The 20,702-nt window shown below is 35.5% G+C and overlaps 1 protein-coding gene across 1 annotated transcript in view; it reads left to right on the forward strand.

Moving 5' to 3' along the window:
• The window catches only part of LOC126249801 (uncharacterized), a 224,965-nt gene extending 207,703 nt beyond the window's left edge, over positions 1-17,262 (forward strand). Inside the window, exons 2-3 of the mRNA XM_049951494.1 lie at positions 369-506; positions 16,271-17,262. Of these exons, the coding sequence (XP_049807451.1) occupies positions 369-506; positions 16,271-16,299 (167 nt within the window). The 3' untranslated portion in view covers positions 16,300-17,262. The remainder of the gene's footprint in view (positions 1-368; positions 507-16,270) is intronic.
• Positions 17,263-20,702: the final 3,440 nt, after the last annotated feature.

Genomic DNA, 20,702 nt, shown 5'->3' on the forward strand with positions numbered 1-20,702 from the left:
GCCATTTATCTACACCGATTTTTCGAAATGTTTCATAAACTTTTTAATTACCCTGTATATTCAATGTTTTGGACGAACACTGACGAACACTTGAAAAAGTAGTCCCAACATAATTCGCAATTACGATGCACCAATAGATGGTTTCCAGCTATTGCCCCCTTTGCTAAAGTCCTGTAGGAACTTTTATTTGACGAAGGTGAATTACAAATTGTATTCTTGTTGGAAGCAAGAGAGCGAACACAGTTTGTTCTACATTTTTAATGGTTAGTGGTTCAGTGACGTGAGTTTGATGTCAGTTATTCTTTTCATTGACCAGACTTGGATTTTTTTATGTAAGAAGGAATTTTCATGAAGATTTTCTGTTCTAGTGTCGGTCCAAGTCGTTGAAGAAAACTGGACTATTGTTCTTCAACCCAGATGTTGTTCGGACTGCACCTTTGTATCCAGAGGCTTCAAGTGCAAAGTGAAAAGCTGTCTCAGTAACTGTCCTTGGGCGAGAAGTTCAGGTAACACAGTTTCATATTTCGATATACAACAGGGGCAATGCACTTCAGTTTTTTTACTTTGTCATTTTGGAATAGTCAGCTTGACTGTTCAATGGAACAGTGAAGAAAGGTTACAATATAGACACCAGCGCCTGTTGCATTCCGTACAAGCAAGAAGTTGTTTATACATATTGAATCTATAAACGGAAGCAGTCTTCAGTAAAATAAAAAATTACAGTCAGTGCTACAACGCTTCCTTGCGACAGAAATGATCACGAGATGCGTAACAAGAGAGCTTTCACGTTAAAGAAGAAATGGTAACACCATGCAGATTGTTACGCGCGTTTCGTCATGAGTAATCAAACGTCTTCGACGCGTCAGATTGATCTATTATATACTGGAAATGACTTTCATCACTCAATCTGGTTAGCGCTTGCTACTGTACTCAGTTATTACTGTTAATTAATTTACTTGCAAGTGAAGATGCGAGAGGACGCTATGTATGGTGCTAAGAAAGCGGTTCGTGGTTAATATTCACAAGCCGTGTTTCTTAAGTTCACTGTTCGTATAATAGGGTGTGGTCGCCTCGTGAGAGCCCCTCGAGAATGGAAGTGAAAACCGTTGGGAAAGTCGTTTTTAGCACTATTGCCCGAGTTTAAAAAAAAAAAAAAACTAAACGCCACCCAAGCCTGCTGGGGGCACTGATACCGACAGGAAAAATTATAAATCCATGACAATCCGACAGCAAAACCCGTCCACAAAAGACTAGAGGCAAGCCCCTCATCAGATTCTTCATTGGACACTACATCTAAATTCAAGCTAATCAGAGAGCATACTCTTTAACAATGTGCACAGCACATTTCTGCTGAACCCGACAGTTAACGCACTTTGACTATATCTAAAGAGTGATGAAATTCGTGCTTGTACTTGGAGAGATACAGTTGAAAGTTGCCTAGATTACTCTCGAGTGTGGATGTCTTGCATGACCTATCCGAAACACCTGAGATACTCAAATGTGCTCAAATGTTATCCACTCACACTAAGGCTGACACCTTTTCAGACAAGACTGGCCTGCAAACTGCCCATTCACTTGATTAATTGGAGTGTCGATTACAGGATTAGATGCCCTGTACAGAAAAATCAAGGAGAAATCCGAAGGTATTACACTCCTCCCCCTTACCAAATGGGTTCAAATGGCTCTGAGCACTATGGGACTCAACTGCTCTGGTCATCAGTCCCCTAGAACTTAGAACTACTTAAACCTAACTAACCTAAGTACATCACACACATCCATGCCCGAGGCAGGATTCGAACCTGCGACCGTAGCGGTCGTGCGGTTCCAGACTGTAGCGCCTTTAACCGCTCGGCCACTCCGGCCGGCCTCCCCCTTACCAAGAAGTATGAAAAGCTGACAGAAATTTCTAATGGAATGCAAGTGAAACTGAGCTAGTACGACATATTTCTGCTGGAAAGCCTTCAACATCACGTGTCAGATCAAAACAAGTCCAGGACTTGAGAACGGGGAGGGGCGTCCGTCAGTCGTCGGTAGCTTAGTTGCACGGTGAGTAATGGTATTCATTCATGAGATGGCAGCAAGAGAGCCACGAACACTTAGCGTGCACGCCCGGAGGACAGGCCTGTGCACTACGTTTCTGGAGGCACCTGGGAGAGCTTTCTCGATCCAGACAGTATGTAACGATCTCGGTGCCATCAATTTGACCTCTATGCGTCATTTAAGAACGACAGCACAACCCTCTTAGTACTGTGGTGTGTGAGGAAGGTGGACAGGGGGACAACCAGTATGCAACTTGGGTTAATGGCCGGCCGGGGTGGCCGAGCGGTTCTAGACGCTGCAGTCTGGAACCGTGCGACCTCTACGGTCGCAGGTTCAAATCCTGCCTTGGGCATGGATGTGTGTGATGTCATTAGTTAGTTAGGTTTAAGTAGTTCTAAGTTCTAGGGGACTGATGACCTCAGAAGGTAAGTCCCATAGTGCTCAGAGCCATTTGAACCATTTTGGTTTAATGGCGTCAGGTCCTCTTAATCTATGAGTGTAAGATTTGTCAAACACCTGATGATCGTCGTCAAGTTTGCAGAGGAGGCCTGGTACCTTAGCACGTTTCCAGTCGCACAAGTTATGCAGCGAGATCGATTACTGATGTTTTTGGCCGGTACCAAGTACAGATGTCCGACACCAGTCATAGCTATCGAGGGTAATATGAGAGCAATGTACTATCGAGACAAAATCCTCATCCCATGCGCCAGCTTTCCGATCAACATCTCGGCTGTGTATTCATCTTTTAAGACGATTAAGCACGAGCCCACCGCGCCAAACTTGTGGACGCTTACCAGCAGCCGTCAGGAATCATTCAAATGGTATGGCCTGCGGGATCTGCTGATGGGAACAGATTGAGCATGCTCGGGACCAGTTGAAATTTGCAGTGCGTCGTCGTGGGAACGCTCCTCACTCATTGGATGACCTCGGGAAGACCGCTGTCGAAGAATGGAACAGGAGTGAACAGCAGCATATTTAGCGCCTGGTCAAGGAGGGTTCAAAATGGCTCTAAGGTCACCAGTCCCCTAGAACTTAGAACTACTTAAACCTAACCAACCCAAGGACATCACACACATCCATTCCCCCGAGGCAGGATTCGAACCTGCGACCGCAACAGTCGCGCGGTTCCGCACTGAAGCACCTGGAACCGCTCGGCCACAGCGGTCGGCGCTCAAGGAGAGTCCAAGCACGTTTCAGTGCACAGGGTGGAATAACACGATATTGAATGATAACAGATTTTGAGTTAGCAGATGTGCACTATCGCACAGTCCGCCTTTTATTGGTTATTCTTGCACTGCCCAAAAAAAAAAAAAAAAAAAAAAGTGAAGCACCCACAAGGGGAAGAGGAAACGAAAGGGAACTACACGGTAGGAGTGGTTATATGATGTTGTTACAGTGATTACAATATCGAGGCACGTTTACAAAGAAGCTGGCAGTATGAGCCCACTTATCAGATAGAACGGTGCACCCCCTCAGATAAGGATGTATGCTCTGATTCGCTTGGAAACGGTGTCACAAAGCGGTTGTATCCTCTCCTAAGGCACGCTGGTCTACAACTGCTGTAAATGGTCTCCCGATATCCTGCACTGGCACTGGTACAGAGTTGACGTCTCAGCTGGTCCTACACATGTTCTATCAAGGACAGATCTGGGCACCTTCTTAGCTACAAAAGTACCTCAGCATCAGGCAGATAGTTCATAGGGACACGTGTCATATGTAGACGTGCATTGTCGTGTGGAAAAATGCCACCACGATAGCGTGGCATGAGAGGAAACACGTGAGGATTCCAGATATCTATGATGTACCGTTGTACCATCAGAGTGCCCTCACTCACTACCAGCCGCGACCTGAAGTCAAACCTAATGGCTCCCCAAGCTATTATAAGGTAACTCCGCTGTGCCGCCATACTCGCCAACAATGGACATCCAGAGTGGTGCAGAGTCGAGCGAGGTGGCGCAGTGGTTAGCACACTAGACACGCGTTCAAACCCGCGTCCAGCCATCCTAATTTACGTTTTCCGTGATTTTCCTAAATCGCTTCAGACAAAGGTTGGCATGATTCCTTTGAGAATACACGGCCGACTTCCTTCCCTACTCCGATGGGGCCGATGACCTCGGTGTTTGGTCCCTTCCTCCAGATCAACCAACCAGAGTGGTGCAGAACCGCGATTTATCGCTGTATGCAATGTGACGTCATACATCAGCAGTCCATGCTCCCAGTCACAGAGCCACTCCAAATGCAGCCGTTTATGTTGACATGTTAATGGTAGGCTACGCATGGGAAGATAATTCCCTAAGCTGGTTGCTGCTAGTCTCCGAGCAATGGTGAGCGATGACACAGAATGTTACAGGGCGTCCATTACTTGTTCTCCAATGGCAGGCACAAATATGGAGGCGTTACGCTGTGCTCGGTGCACAGCATGGCAATCCTCGCTTCATGTGGCCAGACGTGTTCGATCTAAGCCTTCACGACGAGTGTCGATACCCTCACATTCCCATGCAGTCGAACATCGGGAAACCGAATCCCCACAAATATGGATATTGCACAGTTCGACTCGCTAGCCTCCACCGCAGCCCATTAAACCGAAAGCTTGTCACTTGAGTCTGTCGTCGGGTACAAGTGGAATACACCAGCGGGGGAAGGATAGTGAGTACACACGTTGGCATGTATAATCGAGAAATCGCTGCACTGCCTGCCTCATACGCAACTATTGGGCACGACGATTATTATACAGGGTGGTCCATTGATCGTGACTGGGCCAAATATCTCACGAAATAAGCGTCAAACGAAACAACTACAAAGAACGAAACTTGTCTAGCGTGAAGGGGGAAACCAGATGGCGCTATGGTTGGCCCGCTAGATGGCGCTGCCATAGGTCAAACGGATATCAACTGCGTTTTTTAACACATTTTTATTACATATTCGTGTAGTACGTAAAGAAATATGAATGTTTTAGTAGGACCACTTTTTTCGCTTTGTGATAGATGGCGCTGTAATAGTCACAAATGTATAAGTACGTGGTATCACGTAACATTCCGCCAGTGCGGACGGGATTTGCTTCGTGATACATTACCTGTGTTAAAATGGACCGTTTACCAATTGTGGAAAAGGTCGATATCATGTTGATGTATGGCTAGTGTGATCAAAATGCCCAACGGGCGTGTGCTATGTATGCTGCTCGGTATCCTGGACGACATCATCCACGTGTCCGGACCGTTCGCCGGATAGTTACGTTATTTAAGGAAACAGGAAGTGCTCAGCAACATGTGAAACGTTAACCACGACCTGCAACAAATGATGATTCCCAAGTAGGTGTTTTAGCTGCTGTCGCGGCTAATCCGCACATCAGTAGCAGACAAACTGCGCGAGAATCGGGAATCTCAAAAATTTAGGTGTTGAGAATGCTACATAAACATGCGTACCATATTTCTATGCACCAGGAGTTGCATGGCGACGACTTTGAACGTCGTGTACAGTTCTGCCACTGGGCACAAGAGAAATTATGGGACCATAACAGATTCTTTGCACGCGTTCTATTTAGCGACGAAGCGTCATTCACCAACAGCGGTAACGTAAACCGGCATAATATGCACTACTGGGCAACGGAAAACCCACGATGGCTGCGACAAGTGGAACATCAGCGACCTTGATGGGTTAATGTATGGTGCGGCATTATGGGAGGAAGGATAATTGGCCCCCATTTTATCGATGGCAATCTAAATGGTGCAGTGTATGCTGATTTACTACGTAATGTTCCACCTACGTACTAAAAGATGATTCACTGCATGACAGAATAGCGATGTACTTCCAACATGAAGGATGTCCGGCACATAGCTCGCGTGCGGTTGAAGCGGTATTGAATAGCATATTTCATGACAGGTGGATTGGTCGTCGAAGCACCATACCATGGCCCGCACGTTCACCGGATCTGACGCCCTCGGATTTCTTTCTGTGGCGAAAGTTGAACGATATTTGCTATCGTGATCCACCAACAATGCCTGACAACATGTGTCAGCGCGTTGTCATGGCATGTGTGAACATTACGGAAGGCGAACTACTCGCTGTTGAGAGGAATGTCATTACACGTATTGCCAAATGCATTGAGGTTGACAGACATAATTTTGAGTATTTATTGCATTAATGTGGTATTTACAGGTAATCAGGCTGTAACAGCATGCGTTCTCAGAAATGATAACTTCACAAAGGTACATGTATCACATTGGAACAACCGAAATAAAATGTTCAAACGTACCTACGTTCTGCATTTCAATTTAAAAAACCTACCTGTTATCAACTGTTCCTCTAAAATTGTGCGCCATATGTTTGTGACTATTGCGGCGTCATCTATCACAATGCGAAAAAAGTGGTCCAACTAAAACATTCATTTTTCTTTACGTACTACACGAATATGTAATAAAAAATGGGGGTCCTATTTTAAAAAACGCAGTTGATATCAGTTTGACCTGTGGCAGCGCCACCTGGTTTCTCCCTTCAAGCTATACAAGTTTCGTTCTTTGTAGTTTTTCCATTTGACGTTTATTTCGTGAGATATTTGGCCCAGTCACGATCAATGGACCACCCTGTATACATATATATATGGAAGTTATAGTGCAGGGCATACTTTTTAAAATTTTCTCCATATGAAACCAAGATTTTGGTTTTGTTCTTTCTCCCTGTTAACAATTTACATCTCTGCATTCAAAATTTTCAGTTAATTAATAATAAATTAATTCAATAAAAATTTAAGATTCAAAAAACTAAATTTAAAAGAAACAAAAAATTCTATATTTTATGCAAGTTTAGTAACATGAATCGAACAATCCTTATTTTGTCTTTTACATCAATAAATAAATTTTAATCCAAAATGTTTTATAATTTCTCATCATCTTCTAAACAGATCTTAGTATAACAATATGGACGATTAATTTTATATCTGTTATTTAAAAGTAATAAAAATTTCAGCTTTTGAAATGTTGTAAGGTTTAGTATTTTTTCAGCTCTGTTAATTTACTGAACACTTCAGCAAAACCATTGCAATAACTGATGATATCATTTAATAGATTATTAGCAAAGTTGTTCAGGCTTTGTTTTGCTTTTATTTATTTAGGAAAAATTAAATTTTGAAAGTTTCACTACTGCATGCTGAAAAATGAATTTCATCTTTGTGAATAACAGCAAGTATCTAATAAACTTGTGAACAATTAGGATGAAGTCATCCATCGTCAATATTAATATTAATTTCATTTCTTTGTTAGGAACATTTAAATTATTTTTGATTACTCATTAATAGGAAATGAGTAAAATTGATAACTCTTGATTTTGTTCATGATTTATTAACACAAAATCTATTAATTCTCTTTTTAAAATTACTGTCACGCAAGCACCATTGAAGTCAATGAAATTATTATTTTCATCAATGATAGTAATTATTAAATTTTGAATAGTGTCAATGATTGTAATATTTATGGGAAAATTTGGTTTATAAACTATTTGTCCTCCAAATTCAGCATTTGGTTTACATGAAAAAATAATAATAGCTTCTTTATGAAATTGATCATTGTTGTTGTTGTTGTGGTCTTCAGTCCTGAGACTGGTTTGATGCAGCTCTCCATGCTACTCTATCCTGTGCAAGCTTCTTCATCTCCCAGTACCTACTGCAACCTACATCCTTCTGAATCTGCTTAGTGTATTCATCTCTTGGTCTCCCTCTACGATTTTTACCCTCCACGCTGCCCTCCAATGCTAAATTTGTGATCCCTTGATGCCTCAAAACATGTCCTACCAACCGATCCCTTCTTCTAGTCAAGTTGTGCCACAAACTTCTCTTCTCCCCAATCTTATTCAATACCTCCTCATTAGTTACGTGATCTACCCACCTTATCTTCAGCATTCTTCTGTAGCACCACATTTCGAAAGCTTCTATTCTCTTCTTGTCCAAACTGGATATCGTCCATGTTTCACTTCCATACATGGCTACACTCCATACAAATACTTTCAGAAACGACTTCCTGACACTTAAATCTATACTCGATGTTAACAAATTTCTCTTCTGCAGAAACGATTTCCTTGCCATTGCCAGTCTACATTTTATATCCTCTCTACTTCGACCATCATCAGTTATTTTACTCCCTAAATAGCAAAACTCCTTTACTACTTTGATCATTATGTTAAAAAAATATTCCACAATCTAGATTAAAATTTATATTAATTACTTCAAATGGTATTATTTTAGGAATATTATTAACAATTTCTTTTTCATTAGCTTCAATTATTTGATTATTAAATCCTAAACCTTTATCCATAAATAATTTAGCGTCACTTTCAATAGTAACTCTGTTTAAAATTTTATCTTCTTTATTGTGCATATTAGGTTGTTCAATTGAATGAATTTTTCTAAATTTTTCCAACTGTATTGTCCAATAGGAATATCTATCATTTCTTCGTTAGTATGTGTTTTATTATCTTTCAATATAATATTTGGTGTTAAAAAAGTTTAATGAAAAGTGGCAAGTGAAACATTTTTACAAGTTTCTTTTATTGGAACAGTTAATCCTTTTTTGAGAAGAGATGAATTATCAATCAACTGAAATAACTACTCATTTTCATTAATAATAATTATTTAAATAAATGACAAACTGGGGAAGAAAAATAAGAATTACTGAAAAAATTAGATAATAAACAAGGTAAAATTTTACCAAATTCTATTCAGTATCAGTACGGGAAAATAACATTAATGATTGATAATTGTACTCTGGCACATTGATGCAAAATTGGAAAAATTTATCATTTGCATATTTATTCAAAGAGTTTAGAGCAACCCAAATATCAGGAAATTATAAAAAATTGTGGAAAACTCACGATAAAATTAATGAAAAAAATTTCTGATAATTGAAAATAGTGGCGAAATTATTCTGATATAAATGTAAAAATAATCATTCATAGTTTTTGGCGAATTCATTCTTGAAAATCAAAATAAAGGAATACATTGCTCAACCTTATTTAAAAAGACCAAAACAATTATTTAGAGATAATCTGAAATTTTTAAAGGATTTCAGTCAAGATGATACAAATTTAAAACATATTTATCACGAATTTTTAAGTGTAGATCGAAAATTAGATGATTTTAAAGAATTGTGTAGTAAATATAGGAATAAAGATTAAATTGTTTTTACAACAATAGATATGTCAGGAAAAATTAATAATGGTAAATACAGAGAAGAGAATATGGTTTATTGAAACACTAAACATAATCATTATCCACAAATACATCGAACATAAAAATGTTGAACATAAATGTCAAGTTCAAATGTGTTAAATGTAAATATTATACATATAAACTTTGAATATAAAAACGTCGAATATAAGCAATGAACATAAAAACGTTAAATGTAAAATAAAAAATTATTATTGGATTTTTACCCATAATAAATGTTTTTAAAATATGAGCCAAAACCTGTTAAATTTGCTAAACGAAACAGAGAAGTAAAATAATAATTAAAATAAGAGTTCAAAAAATGGGAACAACAACCAAGAGGAGAATCTGAAAAATTTGAAAAAGAAGATCAGCCAGTTATTGATGCAATTGATTAAGTTAAACAAGGAATTGAATATTTATGTGATAATGTATAAAAAGTAGTTCAAGAAGATATAGGAATTGAAAAACAGATGATTCCTTATAATCAGCGTTTTTTTAGCAGAACTTATCACTATTCCAACAATTAGACATTAATAAAGTAATAAAGGAGGTAATACATTTGCTTAATCAGATATACATGTTTTATTGAATAAGTAAGAAGTGGCAGTTAAGATAGAAAAAGTGAAAAGAATGAGACGTTATAAAATAAAAGTAAGTGAAAGAATTTTAAAATATATTAATCATAATCAAGGTAATGTTTTTGGTTGAAGACTTGTTGGAGCTTTCAAATATGTTGGTAGTTTACCAGATAAAATCAGTGTTAATAAATTAAAAATGGGTGAAAAAAGATATGAAGATACCAATGGAATAACGAATCTCTTAACTAATGGCATTTGTGAATTCATAATTAAGGAATATGATCTGGGGTCATGAATAGATTTTATATGAGGATGAATATTTGTACATAGCAATGTTACATCTCCATTAAAATTTTTATATGTTTTACAATATTATTCTTTAATTAATTGTTTTACAGCACCTCCCAAAAATCCGCATTCTAAGTTATTTGCATAACTCCATAGAATACGTTCATCAATAATTATTAAAACTTGTTTGTTTTTCTATATAAATTTGTTATGTTTAGTCTCAGAACTGACTCCATTTATATATAATATAATTTCATAATTTTACTGTTTAATACTAATACATTTTTCTTTATATTTGGAAAATTGAAAATAAAGTGATTTGTTCATAGTACAAACAAAAAAAGAAGTTGATAAAAATAAAAATTACAAACAAGAATGAACCTTCAAAAACTGGTTGTATTAATTGCTAAAGAAGAAATAAAAGTTTATAGAGATTACAGATTTTAACTAATAAAAGAACTAATTAATAACTAGAATAAACGAACATTTACTTGTGAAAACTATTAAAATGAAATTAATAATACTTCTTAATATATTCGTATCTGTGACTGTAATAAATCAAAAAACTAGAAAATATCTTTCAATTATAAAAAACATAATGAAAGTGGGTTTCAAAAAGTAGAATGCCTTTGTGAAAATTTGTTTGCAGAATGTGTCTGAAAACAAATCAGAAATCATGTCAGTAAAATATATTGAAAACTGATTAATTTTTCATTAAATTATTTGTTTTTTATTAATTCAGTCTTGTAATACAATGCATTTATCGTCATCAGAACTTAATGAAATTTTATTACATTCAATTGTAACCAGTTCATTTTATTTTGTTATCTAAACAATTTTTTTAATCATCAGAACTAATTTCACTTTTTACAACAGATTTTGTTAACTCTTTCGACTTTTTCTCTTCTGTATCAACAACATTATAAGAATACATTTCTGTCTTAAACAAACATGCTGTATCATATTTTTTCCAAAATTTTCCCCTTTGATTATTCCTAAAACTTTCTTATTTACATGTGGAATTCCATAATTATTACCTGTGAGTAATCATTTGTTTCCAAAACGTTTATCACAGATTTCATATCTTTATTAATGTTACTAGTTCTTGGATCATAATTAAAAGAATCTTTATCCATATAAGATAAATCAATATTTTCCCTGTATTTGGGCTTCATTAAATAATAATGAGTATCACACATTTTTATTTTCGAAATATCTAGAACACTCATTCCATTATGATTTCTTTAAATATACTATTGATTTTTTCATGTGAACTGCAACTAGATATTCTGAAAATACACTAGCATGTTCATAATTTGTTTTTGAAATAATTTCGTCTATTTTTCTGGATTTGTTATTATTTTAATATTTTGTCTATATCTAATATTTTCCATCATTTTCCCAAGTACTTATTTATTCATCAGTTTTAAGATACATTTTGAAAATCATTTTGGGCTTACATTCCAATTGTTGTATTAAAATCAATACATCTTCTTTAAGAAAACTGATTGTTCAAATGATAAGATTGTATGAATTTTGTTAATTTTAAACCAAGATTTAAATGTTGCTTAAGGTTCCTATAGTAATATTATTTATATTATAAAATATATTTTTTAATTATTTAATGTTGTTAGTAATTTATTTCCTCCTTCTGGTACTAAACCTTCATGAAAATCATGTAATTTTTTGCATATTCTAAATCGACTTCTAAAATATAATTACATTTATAATAATCTGCTATTTTAAGTATTTTATCACATATAAAACACTTTGTTTCTAACCACCTAAAATCTTTATAAGGTAAAAATTGTGGCATTTCCAAATCATAGCAATTATTTGCATCTAAATATGCAGTATAATGTGATTGTTTATCTGGCTAAAAAAATTCATATATTTATTATTTGATTTAATATATCGTTTAACAGTCCACCTCAACATACTTTTTCAAAAAATAAAATCATGTCATAAACGTCTAGTAAATCTAATTCAACTTTTTCATTTGTGTCATAGAATCTTAAGATGTACCAGGTCCTCTAAAACACCAAGTTGAATCGAGTTTATAAGATTTAATTGAAGTGCCTCTAAAATTTTCAAAAATTTGTGCTAAAATCGAAACATCAAGTTTATTATATAATCTTGTATATTCTTCAAATATTTAAAAATCAAATTTTTTCCAACCCCGATTTGCTTGTAGATTACATTTATCAGAAACATCTTCTTTATTAACTCTCAAATAAAAACATTCTTTTTGGATAATTTGGGTTTTTTTGTAATTTTGCTTCAGAATTAGTATCTTAATAGGGATAAACTTCTTTCTTAATTATTAAATCTATTGTTCATGTTTAAAATATTTTGCTGTGTCTCTAAATTATTCTTTTTTGCAAATTTAGGAGCTTATTGATCAGTACTTAAGACCATAAATTTAAATGTATCAAAAAATCTTAATGTTAATCCATCTTCAATGTGTCTACTAAAAGAAATGTAATTTTGATCATTATTTGGAATAGCGCCAATATTTCGATTTTCTATTGCTAATTCATAGATACACAAATGAACATCATAATTTGCAAAATTATGAATACAAACTGAAACAAAAGATAGATTTTTATCATTAATATTACAATCTTCATGTGCAGCTCTTCAATATTTTCCTGTTAAATGACAATGATCTCATACCTTTCTTTCACCAACAGTAAATTCTTTTTCACAAATTAACCAAGTTTTTGAATTTTTAAAATTTATTTTATCTTCATTCGTCATTATCATCTGTACATATCGATAATACGTTTTAACAATTTCTTAGAGTTTTGTTTTAACTTTTTTGCTGCATCTTGGCCAGTACACTCTACAGGGTCTTATGGCCACTTTCAGACTATAACATATTAACTAAATGAAATGGCTTTGCCACAGTGATAACATCTGTTCCAGTTAGATCACTGAAATTAAGCTCTGTCGGGCTGGGCTAGCACTTGGATGGGTGACCATCTGGTCTGCCGAGCACTATTGGCAAGCGGGATGCACTCAGCCCTTGTGAGGCAAACTGAGGAGCTACTTGATTGAGAAGTAGCGGCTCTGGTCTCGGAAGCTGACATACGGCCAGGAGAGCGGTGTACTGACAACATGTCGCTCCACATCCGCATCCAGTGACGCCTGTGGGCTGAGGATGACACGGCAGCTGGTCGGTACCATAGGTCCTCCATCGCCTGTTCGGGAGGAGAGAACTAAATGAAAATTAAATACGTTTTTGATATTCATTAATATAAGCTTTTTAAGGATTTGGTTGACATGTTCAACATTTTTTAAAAATCATTCAAAATCTGTATAAATTACAAAAGTTTCCTGTACTGAATTATAATAATTTTTAAAATAAGTTTTTTCACTTTCTATAGACATATTTATTTTTACTTCTTTATTACTTTACAAGCGTTTTTATCATTGTTTAATTTTTTCTGAATGAAAATATCTTAAACATCTATCACATGGATAAATTCATCCACTCTGTTCACTTGCTTGTGAACTATTTAACCTAGATAAATTTTTTACCCAACAATATTTGAATTATTTTTATCCTGTATGAACTGAAGATAAACATGTTTCTCTTGTTTATTTTTGTATGATGAAGAGTATATACATAAATTTTTCGTCATATGCATAATCAGTAATTGATATTTTGACTTGCTTTCAAATTTTGGAATATCTGTTAACTGAACAGGAAAATTAATTTTCTCTATTTAAAAAATTACGTCCAATTCCTTTCCACTATTCTTATATTTACTAACTCTTTCGTCACCACGATCTGCTGGATGTAAAGCTGATTTTATTGAATAAAGAAATTTTTGGTCTGTGCTATTTACATTAATTACTGCGTTTTGAGCTTTAATTTCTTCTGGTAAATCACCCACCAGGGTAGCCGAGAGCCTAATGCGCTGCTTCCTGGACTCGGGTATGCGCGCCGGCCCTGAATCGAATCTGCCTGGTGGATTAACGACCAGGGTCAGTATGCTGGCCAGCCTGGATGTGGCTTTTAGGCGGTTTTCCATAACCTGCTAGGTGAATACCAGGCTGGTCCCCATATTCCACCTCAGTTAGACGAGTTGCACACATCTGAAAATGTTTGCACTACTTCATGGCTTACACTAGGTGCAGACAGCAGGGGTACACTAATTTCATCCAATGGGGTTTGGGTTGGTGGCAGGAAGGGCATCTTGCTCCCCTCTGCAAGTAACACTGCCAAATCCGTTCTAACATGGTCGACCCCACTTTGAAGTGGGACAAAGGCCGAAAGGAAAAGGAAAGGAGGAATTTCTTTTGGTAAATCGATATAAGAAGATTCAGAAATTGGATTGTGTCTACTAACACGTAAATCTAAATTATTTATTTAGAGACCAACCAGATTTTTTCCATACAGTTCAGTAATTCGTTTACTTCAGGATTTTTATTATAATTTACCAAATTAGTTGTTCTTAATAAAACTTTTTTACATGTTCTTAAATTAAATTTTGTGTTTCGTCTTTGGTTTTAAAAATACAATAATATTTCAAATAATATATAACCTCTCTTCTTTGTATTAAAATACCTATTAATTTTGTTATTACTTCTTCTTTAATTTGACTAAAAAACTTGTCATTCATCATTAATATGGTTATTATTAATTCCATCAGTTATTATTTTTCATTTAAAAGCAAAAGCTTTCCTATAAATTCGTTTAGATGATATGAAAAAATCATCATCATCTAGAAAATTGAAAACAGGTAAATTTTTCTGTTAACTTTTTGCTTAACTGCTTGATATTTATCTACTAGAGACTACCGAAAATAATTCTCTTAATCAATGTTATTATATTTCCCTGAGATCTAGTGATAAGATCGATTAATTGTTCTTTATTAAATCTAGAAAATTTTTTAATTTTTTTGTTTTACGAGTTTGATGAAATTCTTTTGAAGATTTTTTAATCAGTTCGTTGTATTATTAACAATATTGTTCTCAGATTTTTTGGTAATATCGATTAACTGTTGTTTATTAAATTTAGAACATTGAAGTTCTTTTAAAGATTGTTTATTCAGTTCGTAATCATTATTATTAATATCGTCAACAGGATTAGAATAAGATTGATTAATTTTTCTTTATTAAGCTTAGAAGGATTTTTCAATTTTCTCATTTTAAAAATTGTTCTTTTAAATTTTGATATCTTAGTTCCCTCTTCTTCATTTATTTCGTATTAAAATAATCAATAAATTCCCATAGAGTTGTCAAGTTACATTTGAATAACATTTTTCATTACAATAATTTTCTAAATCGCCATAGTTTAATTCATGTGTCTCTTTACAATAATTTTCTAAGTTTTGAAATAGCTCAACGTTTGAGTACATTCTTGATTTGCTTTTTAATTTTATATAGGTAAAATTAGAATTTAAAAAAATTAAAGCGTTTACAATTCAAATGTTCCTTTGAAAATTTCAATCGATAATATTGCTAGACGAAGTTCGACAGAGCTTATTTATAACGAGAAAATTTTATTAGCTTCCAATTTTTTTTAAATGATAGTGTGATTTGTGGATATAGATATACATGATCTTAGGGAGCTTATTTGTAAAGAAAAATTTATTAGACTTTGATGTTTTAAATAAATGAGATTTTTATTTGTAGATATAGATAATCACAATCCTAGAGAAATTATTTATACAGAAAAACATGTATTAGATTTTTAAATAAATGAAATGGCAAAACTGAAATCTTGGTTTTAAATTGGGAAATTTTTAAAAAACGTGTTCTCTATTCTAGAACTCCGACACATGTACTACTTTTACCTGTATAAACACCAGACTGCTGCATTTGTATCTTTGCATGTAAAGATATTCTGTTAGGAAGGAGGCTAACAAACAAGAGTCTGATTCCGATGACACAGACATTTTGGGGAACATGGTCTATAGGACTGTATGTGTCAGTGTATTAATTATGATTTACGTACATTTAAGTAAGTTGAAATTAAATGCTATAATCTATAGAACACTAAAAGTTGCCATCTTGTATGGGGCTGCTGCATTGTGCTCACCATTATAAGAAAATATTTGTAAATTATAATTATAGATAGGTTTGTAATCTATAGTTAGGAATTTATGATAATATGATAATTTATGATTTCTAATATGTATTCTTTTTGCCATTGCAGCAACACCTTCTGCAGTGCCTTTGTTCTAGTACATCGTGGAGATGGCTTATGGCAAATAATTTGTCGAATCATTCGATGCAAAACAGCTGAAGAGCTTTTCACATAGAAATGTGAATCTTGCAACACTGTGAGCGTTGTCTGAATATGTAGCAGAGGCATCAGAAATCCATCTAACAGGAAGTTGCAGATACTGCAGCGCTTTGGGATGCAATCCAAATAGTCTTGCTATAATTTCAGTGATCTCTCGTATCATTCATGGATTGATGTTACTTCAGTACTGTTATTTTACCACTGAATCTTCAAATCGTTTCATAAAATATTTATTGTTTGTCTAGACATAAAAATCGTAAATCAAAGAGTTAAATTTGTGTGAGAGGCTTTTCTGAGTGACAACAGTTCAAAAGAGTCAATGAAAAGTACCCCATACAGGTCACATGTTTTAGTAAAATATTTAGAAACGAATTAAGAACTGCAGCTGAGAATCGTAAGTGGATAATGTTTTAGAGCTATTTATTCTAAAATTTATTAAATGGATCATATTATAAAATGAAAATAATATTTCCATTACTAAAAACTCAGTGAATTCACCATTACCATTCATTGCTGAAGAATATTTTCAAATTACTGTTTCTGTTTGGTATTACTGCACAGAAGTAAAAAGTGTGACATTCAGTCAAACATGCTGAGTATATATAAGAAGTATTCAGAGACACAGGATGAAAGTTACTCAGATAACTGAAATATTTATTATTTAATTGAGTGTCCATGTTGTGCCACATAAATGTAACCATGCAGCTGGTATTTTTAACATCACAGTTTATTTTGCATTTGGAGAACTCATTCTCATAGCACTTTTAGTGAAACTTATGACAAAATATATCTTTCAAAGAAGTAGCGTAAGTTTAAAATTATTTTGTAGAATGTCGAGGCATATATTTCAATGAAATACTAAACAATTTATTTGCAAAATCAGAAGCTCTAAACTAAAATTATGCTGATGACATGGTTACAAACTTATTTTGTAACAAATATGTAAATAAATATGTATCTGCTAGTAGCCCAGTGTGTGTTTGTTAACTCTCGCAGTGTGTTATATGATGTAATTGAAAGGAAACAAAACAACTGTAAATGAGAAGCACAAAATTGTCTATGTTCAGTAGTGTTATTAAAATTTTGTGCTTTTCGTTTATAACTATGCAATTCTGCTACAAAGAAGCGAAGGAGGAATCAGTTTACAGGAAACAAAATAGTTTGTATAGCCTCATAGATTGGCAGATAAATGTAATACGTAATGCTTTCCGAGGAGGAATCTGCAGTTCCAATTGCGATGGAAATCTCGACTATTTATCGCGAAAGCAAATGCAGGTAAATCGCCTAACGAAATTATTGCCTGTTGCATCAACTGCTATTAAAGAAAACATTATAAACTGTTACATAAAACACAGCCTTATACAGCCTGGATCTATGTGCACGTATGGCCTACACCTATTAAGAGCCACACTGCAGAACATAATTTACTGGAACTCTGAGCAAATTGAGTAGCATCCACCGTCAAATGCATAAACAAAGCTTACAGGTAGCGAACTCCAGTGGCGTTTATTAAAAAAGTTGATAAAAAATTATCCTCTGTATTCCCTTGCACAGAATACCTCTTCAGAAAAATATTATCCAACAAAGATACAGAAGTTATAGACGTGCAAGGTGAAAGAAATTATGCTTAAGACAGCAATACGCTGTTCCTACAAACTGTCGTGGGTATAATTCTTTTTATACTATAGAGTTTAATAAATAGCATATAGTCTACAAGGTCACGAATATTTACTGCACTGAAAGAAGACAGTAGGTAATACATTAGTGGCAGTAGTACTCTTCATAAGGACAAATCAGACCATACCCTGATTAAATCGCTTCAGAAATATCAAAATCGAAATTCTCTTCTTATTCTTGCTGTTCACGATCCACAAGAGACAAGTATGCGCTCATCTTCAATATTTTTTTATCTCTGCTGCTCTGTGTCATTCCCTTCGACAGATCCTCACTTTATCCTAAAATGAGAGGAAGTCGTGCATGTCATCTGTTAATACGTATTCTTCTTTCTTCATGTTATGACCGGCCATTTTATATTAATGTATCTTTGTTTTATTTTAAATGTTCCATAATGACAGCGATTTTGCATTTTACACAGCTATAGTTTTGTCAAACGGTTTCTGGCGAAATGTCACGTTTCATTTGGTTTTCTGGTTTTTTAAATTTTATTTTAAGACTAGTGACACGCTTCGCTTAGCTTCGGTCAGCACCAATAAGAAGGCCACACGGGAATAGGATTTTTTATTTTTTAAAATGTTTATCCTAGGTTCAGAACTCAAATATCAATAGGCCAAAGAAGTTCGATATAGCCCTCAAAAATTCACGAGAAAATCGACTTTGATGTTTCTCGAGCATCATTAATACCTTTGAACAAGGATACTTTCTTGATGGCGTGCATATCTGTGTGGTAAAATACTCACCTGCAACAAAGCAGAAAAGGTTAGTTTACCAGTTGTGGTAAACTTTTAAATAAATGTGCATATTCTACGAACATTTAAGTGAATAATTTACTAAAAGACTGAAAAAATTAATATGTAATATTTCTTTTAATTTAAGCAGATTTTATCAATAATCTTTTATTAAAGATGAGTAATTGTTTCTATTTGCAACGAAAACTGAATCTTTTATGCAATATCTAACTATACATAAGAATATGTGCGTTTTTCATAAAAATGGCAATTATAGAGGTGTTACTTAACGTATATTTGATTAGTTTTATAATTAAGTGATGTAAGTATTCGATATGAACTAAAAAAAAGAAACAAGGAAAATAATGACTAAAATTACGAGGGCAGTTCAATAAGTAATACAACACATTTTTTTTCTCGACCAATTTTGGTTGAAAAAACCGGAAATTTCTTGTCGAATATTTTCAAACATTCCCGCTTCGTCTCGTATAGTTTCATTGACTTCCGACAGGTGGCAGCGCTGTACGGAGCTGTTAAAATGGCGTCTGTAACGGATATGCGTTGCAAACAACGGGCAGTGATCGAGTTTTTTTTGGCGGAAAACCAAGGCATCTCAGATATTCATAGGCGCTTGCAGAATGTCTACGGTGATCTGGCAGTGGACAAAAGCACGGTGAGTCGTTGGGCAAAGCGTGTGTCATCATCGCCGCAAGGTCAAGCAAGACTGTCTGATCTCCCGCGTGCGTGCCGGCCGTGCACAGCTGTGACTCCTGCAATGGCGGAGCGTGCGAACACACTCGTTCGAGATGATCGACGGATCACCATCAAACAACTCAGTGCTCAACTTGACATCTCTGTTGGTAGTGCTGTCACAATTGTTCACCAGTTGGGATATTCAAAGGTTTGTTCCCGCTGGGTCCCTCGTTGTCTAACCGAACACCATAAAGAGCAAAGGAGAACCATCTGTGCAGAATTGCTTGCTCGTCATGTGGCTGAGGGTGACAATTTCTTGTCAAAGATTGTTACAGGCGATGAAACATGGGTTCATCACTTCGAACCTGAAACAAAACGGCAATCAATGGAGTGGCGCCACACCGACTCCCCCACCAAGAAAAAGTTTAAAGCCATAGCCTCAGCCGGTAAAGTCATGGTTACAGTCTTCTGGGACGCTGAAGGGGTTATTCTGTTCGATGTCCTTCCCCATGGTCAAACGATCAACTCTGAAGTGTATTGTGCTACTCTTCAGAAATTGAAGAAACGGCTTCAGCGTGTTCGTAGGCACAAAAATCTGAACGAACTTCTCCTTCTTCATGACAACGCAAGCCCTCACACAAGTCTTCGCACCCCAGAGGAGCTCACAAAACTTCAGTGGACTGTTCTTCCTCATGCACCCTACAGCCCCGATCTCGCACCGTCGGATTTCCATATGTTTGGCCCAATGAAGGACGCAATCCGTGGGAGGCACTACGCGGATGATGAAGAAGTTATTGATGCAGTACGACGTTGGCTCCGACATCGACCAGTGGAATGGTACCGTGCAGGCATACAGGCCCTCATTTGAAGGTGGCGTAAGGCCGTAGCACTGAATGGAGATTACGTTGAAAAATAGTGTTGTGTAGCTAAAAGATTGGGGAATAACCTGGTGTATTTCAATGCTGAATAAAACAACCCCTGTTTCAGAAAAAAAATGTGTTGCATTACTTATTGAACTGCCCTCGTAGGTTCCATCCAGTGACACTTCAAGGAAATGCTTGTAGGACACGCACCCACATTTAAAAATTTGCATTGGTCAGGAATCGAACCCAAGCCTCATACAGGGCAGGTGAGAATTCTACCACAAAACCACACTGTCTGTCGAACAGCCAACCTTTCTTTGCTGTATTAAAGACGCTCAGAAAACTTCAGAGTCAATTTTCTCGAGAATTTTTGAGAGTCGC

The sequence above is a fragment of the Schistocerca nitens genome, chromosome 3 (assembly GCF_023898315.1).
Source record: "Schistocerca nitens isolate TAMUIC-IGC-003100 chromosome 3, iqSchNite1.1, whole genome shotgun sequence".
NCBI classification, from domain to species: Eukaryota; Metazoa; Arthropoda; class Insecta; order Orthoptera; family Acrididae; genus Schistocerca; species Schistocerca nitens.